This window comes from Argentina silus (genome assembly GCF_951799395.1).
Source record: "Argentina silus genome assembly, chromosome: 5".
NCBI lineage: Eukaryota > Metazoa > Chordata > Actinopteri > Argentiniformes > Argentinidae > Argentina > Argentina silus.
In genome coordinates, this window is record NC_139659.1 from 2758957 (window position 1) to 2772088 (window position 13132).

At 48.3% G+C, this 13132-nt stretch overlaps 1 protein-coding gene across 1 annotated transcript in view; it reads right to left on the minus strand.

Moving 5' to 3' along the window:
- ric1 (RIC1 homolog, RAB6A GEF complex partner 1) overlaps window positions 1-12678 on the minus strand; it is a 37987-nt gene extending 25309 nt beyond the window's left edge. Inside the window, exons 1-2 of the mRNA XM_083669504.1 lie at window positions 12113-12678; window positions 6159-6266 (exon numbers count right to left, since the gene is read on the minus strand). Of these exons, the coding sequence (XP_083525630.1) occupies window positions 6159-6266; window positions 12113-12253 (249 nt within the window). The 5' untranslated portion in view covers window positions 12254-12678. The remainder of the gene's footprint in view (window positions 1-6158; window positions 6267-12112) is intronic.
- Window positions 12679-13132: the final 454 nt, after the last annotated feature.

Genomic DNA, 13132 nt, shown 5'->3' on the forward strand with positions numbered 1-13132 from the left:
CAAGTTCTGCCTGAAAGATAACAGACATTTGCAGACATAACGACTGCATATTGAGATCTCCGTTTCAGTCCACTTCCTTTGCGTGCGGATTGAACTGTCAGCAAAACAACAATGATTGCATCTTCATTACTGTCAACACCATTACCGACACATTACAGGGTTCTACATTCTTCCTCTTTTTGATTCTCTTGATAAGAGAGACGGAGGAGGCAGAACAAGAGCAGGTCTGAGCAAAGCAGAGACTTACAGTAGCTATAAGCCCATATTCTCTAGCCTTCTCAGAATGAAAACAACCTCTCTGCAGATATTTTAGCTCTGAAAGGTCTTTATGAGAGGAAACCACGTACTTCACCACATAAGGAGGGAAGAAGAGACGCGAGACTCTCAGGCCAAGAGAAAGACGAAGAGGAGAATGAGCTGTCAAAAAGGCGAAAGTGCTCTAAAGCAAATGAAGCATCCTTAAATCTGAGTATCAAAGTGAGTAATCGCCTGGGACTTAAGAGAGGACGTGCGCATGAAGACTTATTTCGGCAGACGGTTATTCAGGAGGCGGAACTGATCGTTTTCAGGGAACGTTTTATCTGCAACGATTGAAAGCTAGATACTGCAAAGCTGCTTTGTGATCTACAGGGGTATCCAGACGAATCTCGGGAGCTCAACATCACTGGACTAAAAGGCTCAGCAACATCTTTAAACTGGGGGATTTCTTAAGCCTTTGAAATCATTTTGTACTTCTGTAACATACCCCACCTCCTGGGTTTGAATGCACCCTCTAGGACAACAGCTAGCAGAGAGGACAACGGTGAACAGAGTCTCAGAGGGACACCTCTTGGGTGATCTTCACCAACTCCGATAGAGTTGGAGATAACTCACAAGACGTCTGCCTGTCCTGTCCCTACTGATACTAAGAAAGACGTTGCTGGCCATTCTTGTAGGTGCGATGGTGCACACCAGGGGTCGAGACAGACATGGTGACTGGGGTGACTGTCGTGTGGTCAACAACACCACCACAACCAGCAATGCAACTACGTCTGAAGGACAATTGTGATATCAAAACAGATTAAAAGAAAAAGCAAAACAGCCCAAATTAAAAGACCTGTGATTGTGTTGTCAAACATTTGGGCCGTTCCCGAGAGAGTCTGCTACTAATTCCCAGGACACAGAAACAGGCAACATGACACAGGGGTGTAGGCCTGGATGTTTTTCCCAAAACAACATCCGACCTTGAAGACATCATGCACACGCAGCTCTAATACAGGGCTCTCAGGGGTCAAAACAAACTGGCGAGAAACTTGGGTGAGACCAACCCAAGAAAACCTATTCTTATCCAGGGTTCTGCCCAGGACTCTTCAACAGTATGGCACTGGACTGCATTATCAAAACCAAAACTACAGCTAAAACGCTGAATACACTGAGGAACATCGTAACGCTTTAACTTTTGTTTTTAACAACGGTGTCGTTGGCAATCAAAGACAGTTACTCTATCATTGCTAAATGCAGTTTAATTTGCCTTGTATTGTTTACACAGTGGCACCGTGCCACTCTTACATTCCTTGGATAGAACCCCGCTTATCCAAACTGAAACAGAATGTCCCGTCTTAATATTTTGATGAGGAAGCTCACCTCAAACCCGTCCTAGCTTCCAGCCCCTGGCCAACCTCAGATCAACCTCATGGCTGCTTTCACGAGAAGCCAAAGTACACATCAATGAATGCCACGAATGTGCCTGTGAAAACCATCGGGCACAAACAGCCAAACACAACAGAGAGCAGGTGCAGAGGTTAAAAATACCAGAGGACTGGAACAGCCTCGCCCTGCGGCTCAAAGCGACCCTGCAGCTCGGGACAACAGGCTGGGGAGTTTGGCCAAGAAAGGTCCGCAGCCTCTGAAACTGTAGTTCAGCAACAGTTGGTTTTGTACGACTAAGTAACATATGGAAGAACCCTGACGAATGTCTGCAGGAGTTTATCCACCACCGCTTCCATCTTAGCAGGAGTTACAGCCGTCTCGGTGCTTTTAGCAACGCACTGACATTTGCCCTAGTCACATTTGAGACTTAGGGAGGATTAGCTGTGATTAGGAAGCTTAATATTCCAAGTCGCGATTCAAAAAAAATAAAAAATGCTTGACCGTGTGATCCTCTCGCATGTCTTGGGGGGGGGGTGGGGTGGGGGGGTGGTTAGGGGGGGGGGTAAACGAGACAGCGTTTTTTTGGCAGGCGGCCTTGTCTCTTGGCCTTCCGTCTGATTAGTCCATGCCTCCTCCCCTGCCAGGTCTGTTGTGACGCGTGTACCCAGGCCCCCCTTGAAATCGACCCCCCCCCCCACCTGTGAAACCCGGCTCCTGTTGCCGTGACGACAGCCACCGGGAGACTGGGCTCGGGTTGCTCGGAGTGGCTGACCGGGGTCAGCGGTGGCGTTGGCATACTGAACGACGACAATGACAGCCGCCGCCGCCGTCTGGAACTCCGGAGTGTGTGTGTGTGTGTGTGTGTGTGTGTGTGTGCTAGACGGGTAAATGTCGATGAGGAGGATGAAGAGGAAGGCCTCTGTCTGACTGTTGATAAGGTTCAGGCGCTTCCCCGACCAACAGCACACGGCAGTGACATTTCTCTGTATGTGATTAAAGTCTGGGCTGAGCCAGGAGCCATCCAGCTACTATTGACCATTTTCCAGAACCAGGTCCAATAACCAGAATGAGCACCGTTTCACCAACGGTGATTTCTTTTAAATCTCTTCTTCAAACACATTTTGAAAGTCTAGACTTTAACTGCTGCCCTTATTGTTTTTCATGTGTTGTGTTTTGCTGTGTTTTCCTACCTATATTCTTGTGTTTATTTGCATATCTGTTTTATCTGCATGTTTGTAAAGCACTTCATAACTCTGTTTTGAAAGGTTCTCTGTAAATAAACGTTATTATTATTATTATTATTATTGACTGCTGCATAGCTGGGCCAATGGTCGCACTGAACAACAGTAGACCGTGTCTACTAGACATAAATAATGCAACTGTGATGGAACCAGAAACTGAGCCACAATGGACACCAGCACAATGAGCCACAATGGACACCAGCACAATGAGCTCTCCTATCAGATCTGCACTATGACCCGCTTCCCCAAACCCAGAGATATCCGCTTTCAGCTGGAAACAGGACAGGTTAAAAACTTCAGTGGACGTAGCAGACGTCGTGTGCAGTTAAAACTCATTCCAAGCCCTTAACTGAGAAGCCTTAAATGAATACGAAAACATCAAAAAGCCAATATTTGTCTGCAAATAGTCCATCTCAGGAAACTTTAATGAGGCTCGCCAATTTCAAAAGATAGTAATAAAAATGTAAAAAACATCCATACCCGTTACATAATTGCATTTGGGGAACGATTAAGGCCAAGCAAGTATCAAGAGAGACACTTCCTTTAAGGCAATGTGTTTCTTTATCCCCTTCATCTTCATAAAGATTTCTAAATTGCATTTGGCTGATAAAAATATTCTTTGTAATCCATACCAAAATCAAACAAACATGTTAACATGCCTGAGGGGTAGGCAAAAAAATTAAAAAAAATAACAAAATAAAAAAGAATAGTCGGCTCGCGTTTGATTTCACCAAATAAGCTTTTCTCTCATCCTGGCAGCACATGAAGATGGGATTACACAGTTAACATGAAGATGGGATTACACAGTTAACCCCATCACGGATCTTTAGGAGTAATGTCCCACTCTGAGGCCAAAGCCTTGTGACCTGTGACAGCAGAGCCTTCCTCTGTGTGGCTGGGTCACCGTCTGCTCCGCTCATACAGGCCCCGATAGGAAGACCGGGCCGACCGGGCCGACCCGGCCTTGGCCCCCGGACCAGCCACTTCCACACTCCGCACGTCAAAATCCAGGGATTGGGAATCATCATAATGGCGATACGAGAGAGAAACAGGCGCAGGGAGAGGGCTTACATAAACAGCTGGACATCCTACACATTTCTTTGTGTGCCTCTCTCCTGGCAGCACTCTCAGAATAGCTGAGGTTGCCAGATCCTTTCATGCGGCTCTAATCCCCTCCTACTATAGTACACAGGCCCCGGGCCCAGCCTGCAGGAGGAAGGGTCAGCCCCGTGACGCTCCTGAGCCTAGCTATGGAACTGTATAACAACATCATCAACAACACCTACTCTACCGCCTGTGTCTGTGTGTGTGTGTGTGTGTGTGTCTGTGTGTGTGTGTGTGTGTCTCTCTCTCTCTGTGTGTGTGTGTGTGTGTCTCTCTCTCTGTGTGTGTGTGTGTGTGTGTGTGTCTCTGTGTGTGTGTGTGTGTGTGTGTGTCTGTGTCTCTCTCTCTCATTACCAGGGAAAAGGTCATTTTACCAGATGGAGATGAAGGCCGTCAAATCGTTGTTCACGCGTACGCTAACAGCGCCAGCGTGGCCCATTAACTGGGTAAAGGGTTCTCACACAAAACAAAAGTTAAATTTTTTTACGTCCCGCTACGGCGCGGCCGTCGTCGTGACAAACAGAAGGCCGTGTTGGTGTTGTGACCACGTCCGCTTCCACCCTGTGAGGAGCTGAGCAGCGGGAAGGAACGGTTGACTACGTACACACTTAAGACGTACACTCGGGCTACTGTAAGTGCTTGTGTCCTCGACGCGGCGACGGCCTTCGTTGCCGCGGCAACCGTGTTTATGGCAGGGTTTCACGAGAGTGACGGAGCGCGCTGTTGCTTCGCACTTCCTACTGACCTGCTGCCGGTCTGAGGAACACTGAGACTGTCTTCTACCAGTCCCCTCACAATCTATCATCCATCCATCTATCTATCTATCTATCCATCTATCTATCTATCTATCCATCTATCTATTGTGTGTGTGACAGGGTGGGGGGGGGTGGAAGTCCCAGTCTACCAGTCCCCTCACAATCTATCCACCCATCCATCTATCTATCTATCTATCCATCCATCCATCCATCTATCTATTGTGTGTGTGACAGGATGGGGGGGGGTGGAAGTCCCAGTCTACCAGTCCCCTCACAATCTATCATCCATCCATCTATCTATCTATCTATCTATCTATCTATCTATCTATCTATCTATCTATCTATCTATCTATCCATCTATCTATTGTGTGTGTGACAGGGTGGTGGGGGGGGGGTGGAAGTCCCAGTCTACCAGTCCCCTCACAATCTATCCACCCATCCATCTATCTATCTATCCATCCATCCATCTATCTATTGTGTGTGTGACAGGGTGGGGGGGGTGGAAGTCCCAGTCTACCAGTCTACCAGTCTACCAGTCTACCAGTCCCCTCACAATCTATCATCCATCCATCCCTTTATCACTTACTATTGACCTGTTGCTGGTCTTAGAAAGACTGAGACTGTCTTCCATCAGTCCCCTCACAAGAGCAGAGCTTATGGCAAGACCCCCTATCAGCAAGACCCCCTATCAGCAAGACCCCCTATCAGCAAGACCCCTGAGACGGTAAACTCTGTTAATCAGTAGAGGAGCTTAAAGAGATCAGCAGCTGTCAGAGGGAGTCTCAGTGTTGCAGCTCGGGAGGTGCTGCTGAGACTCTCTCCCACCAGTCGCCTCACAATCCACCCGGCCTATCTGTCTTATAAGAACACTGAGACGGTGATAGAGACAGACAAATCTCTCTCACATGGCAGGACTGGCTGAAGGTCTCGGTCTCCTCCCGTCTGTGAGCCGGCAGCTCCTCAGATCCTCTGTGTTCACTGCAGGGGAAACGAGGCAGTGGCCCACACTAACGACCTAAACCGAACCCACAGAACCCTCCCTTGGGGACCCAAACAGAGACAACCCACTGAACCCTCCCTTGGGGACCCAAACAGAGACAACCCACTGAACCCTCCCTTGGGGACCCAAACAGAGACAACCCACTGAACCCTCCCTTGGGGACCCAAACAGAGGCAACCCACTGAACCCTCCCTTGGGGACCCAAACAGAGACAACCCACTGAACCCTCCCTTGGGGACCCAAACAGAGGCAACCCACTGAACCCTCCCTTGGGGACCCAAACAGAGGCAACCCACTGAACCCTCCCTTGGGGACCCAAACAGAGGCAACCCACAGAGGACAAGATAAAGAGCCTGCAGGAGCACCGTGATAACGCAGTGGGGGGAAAGAGAGGGAGGGAGGGAGAGAGAGGAGAACTGTATTACTCACCGCCACCGCTATCATGGAATCGTCGGGCTTCCATTCTGCCTGCTGATAGAACCCAAACTGGTTGGCTGCCTTCACCGACTCAATGTAGCTCACGATCAGAACACTGGGCTGGGGGGCGAGAGAGAGGGAGGGAGAGGGAGAGAGGGAGGGGGGGGAGAATGAGACCAGGACCCTTGAGCATCCCTTCACATGTGAACATTCTATTTCCTTTCATTCCATTACACGTGAACATTCTATTTCCTGGTTCGGGTGTTATTTGTTTTTTAGACATCAGACAAGACCATTGTGTGAAACTGCTTCTAGAAGCATAGCATAACATCACATGGAAAAAAACATCACACAACCAGACCCCTTGCTATACCACATGTGCGTTGTATTGCAAATATAGAGGAAAGCGGGGGGGGGGGGGCTGCCTGGGCCAACAAACACACCGCAGTGTCTCGAAAAGGAGGGCACAAGCCTTTAATTCTACATGATTCTGAGAGAGAGAGAGAGAGACAGACAGAGAGATTGAGAGATTGGGAGAGAGAGAGAAAGAGAAAGAAAGAAAGAGAGAGAGAGATTGAGAGATTGAGAGATAGGGAGAACAGGAAAGAGAAAGAAAAAAAGAAAGAGAAAGAAAGAGAGAGAGAGAGAGAGAGAGAGAGAACCACAGCCACTTGGTAAAACCGATCTTACCAGCTGGGCCGACCCTTCACACAGATGACCCTGTGCCCATGAGACATGTCACCCCAACAGTAACACTGCAGGGGGGGTTACACAGGGGGGGTCACACAGGGGGTCATGTAGAGATGAAGCCTACATTCCACATGCATGTAACCACGCCGTCAGGTCGTGTCAGAACAGGAGCGCAGGGAGCAGCCGGGGCAGGTGCCACCTGACGTATTCTCCAGGGGAAGCAGGGGGAGGTTAGTCACTGAACACGGGAGGGGGGGGGGGGGGCGCCTGAGGAAAGTTACTTTGTAAACTCTTCAAAATGCTCCCTCCACCTCTGGGCCACTGCCAGGGGAATAACAACACTGCTGGAGACAGCTCTAATCACTCCTGAGCTTTGCACTCTCGTGTTGATGAGTCCTAAAAACTTACACTTTTTGGCACCCTCTCTCTCCCTTTCACATTGGAGTTAGTTGGATGGCCTCAGACTCAGATGGAGAGGCTGTTCCTGTAATCACAGCCAGCTCTGCTCCACTGATAGAACAGTCTGGGCGCAGCAACCTGCTGCCAGAGAGAGAGGTAATCAATCCAATTGATTCCCTTCCAAATTCCACAAAGATGTTACATAAGCCGTGCTTTTTTCGGTTTTACATTGGCTTCTGTAAACAGAAAAAAATATGAAAAACAACACGCTCTCACAGCTAAACTGATTCTTAGAAAATCTGCGTTCCAATGTGCAAATGAGCCACACCTACACACACACCGACACACACACCCAGACACACACACCGACAGACACACACACGCACACACACGCACACACACCGACACACACACACCACAAAGCCACTATAATCGTGATGAGAGAGCCCAGCGGTTGCCGTATGAGTGCAGGGCTTAATGGCCATCAACTCTGTAGTAGAACAGCTTCCCTCTCAATCCCACAGACAGAGAGCCAAACCTGGGCACTGTGCTGAAGCAGGCCCATGTATCACTTAGGTAATCATCATTTCAATTCAATTTCACCAAAAGGACATTAACCTAATCCTGTTCTAAATATCCCTGTGTGCTTTCCCAGCAAAACGGCTCTTCATCGAAGTTGAATTCTACAGCTTCAGAGCAGTTCTGACTTCGACAGGACACGGTGCGCCCGTGAAATATGTGAGAAAATTCATCAGAGGGCCTCGCAATGAACATCCTAAATCTCTGCTCTGGCGTTGTGATTCAAACAGGACTTGAGTGTTAAGATGATTTGTTGGCAACCCTCTGTATCGATACGATTAGCTTCCTTCAACAGGAAGGGAGGCAGACAGGAGGCAAACAATCGATTGTCGCCAAGACTCAGCCTCGCCTCAGCCTCGCCTCTTTAAGCAGGAAACCTTCTTGCTCCCGACTTTTTCCACTTGGACCGTTAGGCAAAGCACACAACACTAGGCTAGAGGGTAAGACACAGAATTATATGATAATACTGAAGCTAGACTACTCTGGATGGCCTCCCCCTTCATTGTAATGTGAGACCAGGGCCTACATTCTACCCTTCTATTTCCTCTTGCAAAAAAATTTAAACCCAACTGTGCCAAGGAAAACTGCTGTGAGAGGTGTGTGTGTGTGAGTGTGGATCTACAGTACTGAGCTGGAGGACAGGCCTCTGCTTGTGTGTTGGGAGGCCATGCCCAGATCATGGAGCACTGGGCATGAAGAGGAGGACAGGGAGGCCGACGAGGCTGGATAGCCTGCCACGCGATATTACCATTACAATGGCCGACGCTAACAGAGCGGGGGTGGGGACAGGCACCGTAGTCATACTGTAACTGCCCCTGTGGAGCTTGTTGTCTGTGGGGGGGTAGGTGCGGGGAAGGGGGGTGAAGAGGGGGTAACCCTTGAAGCCCCCCCCCCTCCCATGCAACCCTATTCTTCAGTCAAGGTCAAGCAGTAAGGCTAATGAGGATAAGCCCAAGGGCCGAACTTCAAAAAGACGTCATTCACGCCAAGGTCTCGGAGGATCCTACAGTCAGGATGGGAATGATGAGCTATCATATCATATCGTAGACATATCAGGTAGGAGTTTAGGGCGTATGATATGAATGCCAGCATCACTGGCACATCAACAGTGGCACACCTTAGCAGTGGGAGGTAGAGTTACGTGTCTGGTGATGTCTCTACCTTCCTCTGGGGGGGAAGGGGGGCGGGGGGGTAAGGCATTTTTGCGTGGGAATCACAAAACCAATCAAAAAAAAAAAAAAAAAAAGTAATAAACAGCCCTGCACTGAGCTGCCTCTCTGAACTACCCTAAGCTGTTTAAAAGTAATCTGAAACCGAGAGGCCTCTCAAAACCCTGATTAGACACCACGGACCTTCCGACCCACAAATTCCCCAATAACAACCCCATCGTACAACGTTTGTGTAATTGAAGAGTCCCAGTGGAACTTGCAGGACTGTAGCGGCCCCAGCGATCCCTTCCCTGCGCTCCTGGAGTCCCCTTTCCCACACACGGGGCCAGGCCAAGAACGAAGGCAAGGGCAGGGTGACAGAATGACTACATGGCTAAGCTGCCCCTTTACACGGATTACAGATAGTGCCTGGCCTGCCCGAGTTGAGGAGTGATGGGATTAGAAGGGTCCTGTTGGGGGTGGGGGGGGAGATAGAGGAGCAGGAGGGAGGAGAATGATACGAGGAGGAGGAGGAGGAGGAGGAGGATACGAGGAGGAGGAGGAGGAGCATAAGAGAATTAGAGCCTTCTTTTATTGCTAGCACGAAGGTCTGACATCATGACGAGGAGGTAACACATGAATCAGACTTATATGAAAGCCTAGATGCTGGTAATTTACTCAAGAAAGGGAAATACCCCTACACACACACACACACACACACGATTAGGTTTATTATCTCGTTAACATCCTTGGGGAAACCCCCCCCCCTTTCTGTTGTACGACAATCACCTTAATGTAGCAGCCTCATGTGATGAACTAAGTAGACGGTGCTGAATGAAGAGTGAAATTAACTGTCCTAAATTAATCCGTACCCATGGATGAACTCGAATGAAAGCCATATCTTTTGTTTTCTAGACGAAGGATCTGTATTTGTTCTGACTCTGCAACCCCTGTATTCCTCACACTCAAACCTCACCTACTCAATCCTCTGAAGCAGACCAACAGCAGTGGAACAGCTGAGTGCACCTTGTGAAACATACCTGTCGGGAGCTAATCAGCGGTTGTTTTTGTTTTTTTCAAGAGCAGGACTAACTGCCATCACCACCATGACAGCGGAACTGTATATTTACATTTACGGCATTTAGCAGACGCCTTTATCCAAAGCGACTTACAGCAAATACATGTGTTTAAGTAAGTGAATCATCTATCATCATAAGATAAAGTAATCAATGCTCAGACCAGGGGCCATTGGCAGTCACAATGCTAAAAGAAGGACTTTTTTTGTTTGTTTTATTAACAGGGGAGAAACTTGTACAGGGGGGTGTAGTGGGGGTGAAGAGGTCATTAGGAGGGACCACATATTCCTGCGGCGTGCAAGGAAACCTCCCAGTCAACGCCTGCATGATGACGCTTTAGATTCACTTCTCTTGCAGATTCAGGTCAGTCAGGTCCATTGACAGCAGGCTGTGCCATTGTACCTGCGTTTCATTCATGATGCATGAGGTGGTATTTCCACTTGCAGGTGACACGGCCAGCCGACTGCACAATCACACAGTTCAAGTGAGGACATCACACAAAAGAATATACATTCCTCTGTTACTCATTCCACATGACCCTACAATCTGAGACTCTCTTTCTGCGAACTGCAATGAACTACACCCCACCCTCGGCATCTCAAAAACACAGCCTTGGGACAAGCAGGGTTCTGCAGCCACATGCCAAGACAGAGCCTATTATTTACATGCATGAACTCCAACCTACGAACAACTGAAACTCTAAAGGAAAGAAGGGCTGCTGAAGGGCATATTCTATTATCCCAGTTAGAAAGCTGGGCAGGTTCAAGGACCTAGCCCTTGAGCTAGCCCTTTGAATTAAATGGATCAACGAAAGCTCGGTCATTGAAGTTGTGAGTTGATTTATAGATCAGATCTCAGCAGCACTGGCTGACCCTTGTGGGTGAGCAGAGTAATGGACCTGCCAGCTTTAAAACTAAGGCATGTAGCAGATGTATGGGGGGGGACGGGGGGACGGGGGGACGGACTTGAGGACTTTTGCTGGACATCCTGTTCATTCACCCGTTTACATTCTCAGGAAACTGTGGGGGAAAGAAAAGAGCCAGGAAGCACAACAGGGTTTTTCCTGTGGGACAGAGAAATAAATAGGCCTACCGGTAGTGACCTAGATGTATACATCGACTGGTATATTACAACCAACCGCACTCAAATTCTAATTCCAACGCTGACAGCTTTGTAGATGTTATGATAATATGATAGTATTATGACATCATAACATATAACACAGTAAACTCGTGAAGCGAGTTCTTCCTTGTACAGTAGCCTAAGTGTACATGAGAGATACTTAACATACTCAAAATGGTCATTTCCATGTCTAAATCGCTGTTTTCTTCAGTTGCACCGACAGACAAAAAGCAAGTAGAGTTGTTTTTCATAAGAAGCCCGTAAGCTGAGGTTGACCTTTGAAATAGCGTTTCAGTGTGAGGCGCCACCGTCCTCAGGCCAGGGGTTTCAACAGGTGCTGTCATGAGACAAGTCTCTGGAGTGAATATGGGAGAGGAGGGACACGAATTACGCATGTGAATAGGTAGCATTACGCACAGGGGACGTGTCATTTACATACTAACTACATACATAACAATGCTCTCCCTCAAGCCTGATCAGAACGTGAGCCAGTGATAGAAATTAAAATGTACTGCTTCATTGGCTGAGGACCAGAGTTTTTCCAGTTGACGTTACAAACATCATACAAAATACCATTATTGTCGTCATCTACAACTAAGCTCTTGACTTCAGTTAGTTTCGACCGAGATGGTCTTCGCCATGTCAAGGATTTAATAAACAACTCGGGTTACTAGCTACCCACACAACCATTACTATCCTAGGTTTGGACGAACTTCTGTTGTCATGTCATGAAATGGCTGATGATTGTTTTGCAGGAATCTAGCAGGACTTGCTAGATGTGATAGATGTGATAGCTAGCCAGAGAAAGTCAGATGTAGCTGTGAAAATGCACAAGTGAAAGTCGGTGACGCGGCAACCAAAGTGCACAGACACAAAGCTGAGCTGGCTAACAAGCAACATGTTAGTTAGCTAACCAGCCTGGCTGGTCACCGGTGGCTCCTCGCTCGCTTACCCGACTGAACCAGACGCTAAGTTGAGTCTCTGACAACACGGCGAAGTAAAACCTCTGGGAGCTCGGCTGAATATGAAACGGTTCCTCTTCACTTTTCAGGGGACAAAGTAGCCTCCGGGGCCAGCCAGTTAAAAAATACATGACGGTCGGTCACTCCAACTCGACACTCTGTGTCGCGGGGCCAGTTGAATGGCTATATTCCCAACGTAAACGGTATATTTTGTCCAACTGGTTCATGAACAGTTCGTAATCAATCCCATGTGAGGTCTATTAGCAATCCAATGACACTCGTCGCCCAGTTCTTACTCGGGTAAACGAGAAAACGAGCTTGCCCTGCTGTCAATCCATAAACGGCTGAGGTCCAACTAGCTAGCTAGCTAGCCAGCAGTGCTAGCCAACTTGACATGGAACTGTGGAGCGGTCTTTGGTCTCTTCTGAAAACAGGACTGCAAGTTGAAAAACACACCGCAACAACAGGAGCGGACGATTAGCTGGCTGTGTGTGTGCTGTTCTCGTCTCGCCTCTGGACCTATTTGCAGAAACACTGCTGTTTATTATCAACAATAAGGCAGATAATTTTCTGTTCGGTCTCCCTCCACGTCGCCATCTTTAGCGATTCTATTTATCCTCGATCCGATTCGCTCTCCCCGAAGAGACCGTCCGCCCCACGTGAAGTTGGCGACGAACGAGATGTTGACATCTGACGTCATTTTCTCGTGAAGTTCAAGTCAGAGCGGTCCGCTGCCGCCCTCTCGTGGCGACTTTTTGTTTGTAGTTTTTGCCGATCTGTGTGCGCAAATGCCGTATTTAAGCCCATAGAAAATGATTTGTATGACTAGGTTGCAACATTGCAGAGAGGTGGGCTAGCCTAAGAAATCATGGAAGAGAATAGGGTTATTTAAAAATATATTTTCTTAACAAATACGTTTCTGATATGAGCTGGTGAGGCTAGGCAGTAACACCTCCTCCTCACTGACTCTCAATACGGGGGCCCCCAGGGCTGTGTGCTCAGTCCCCTCC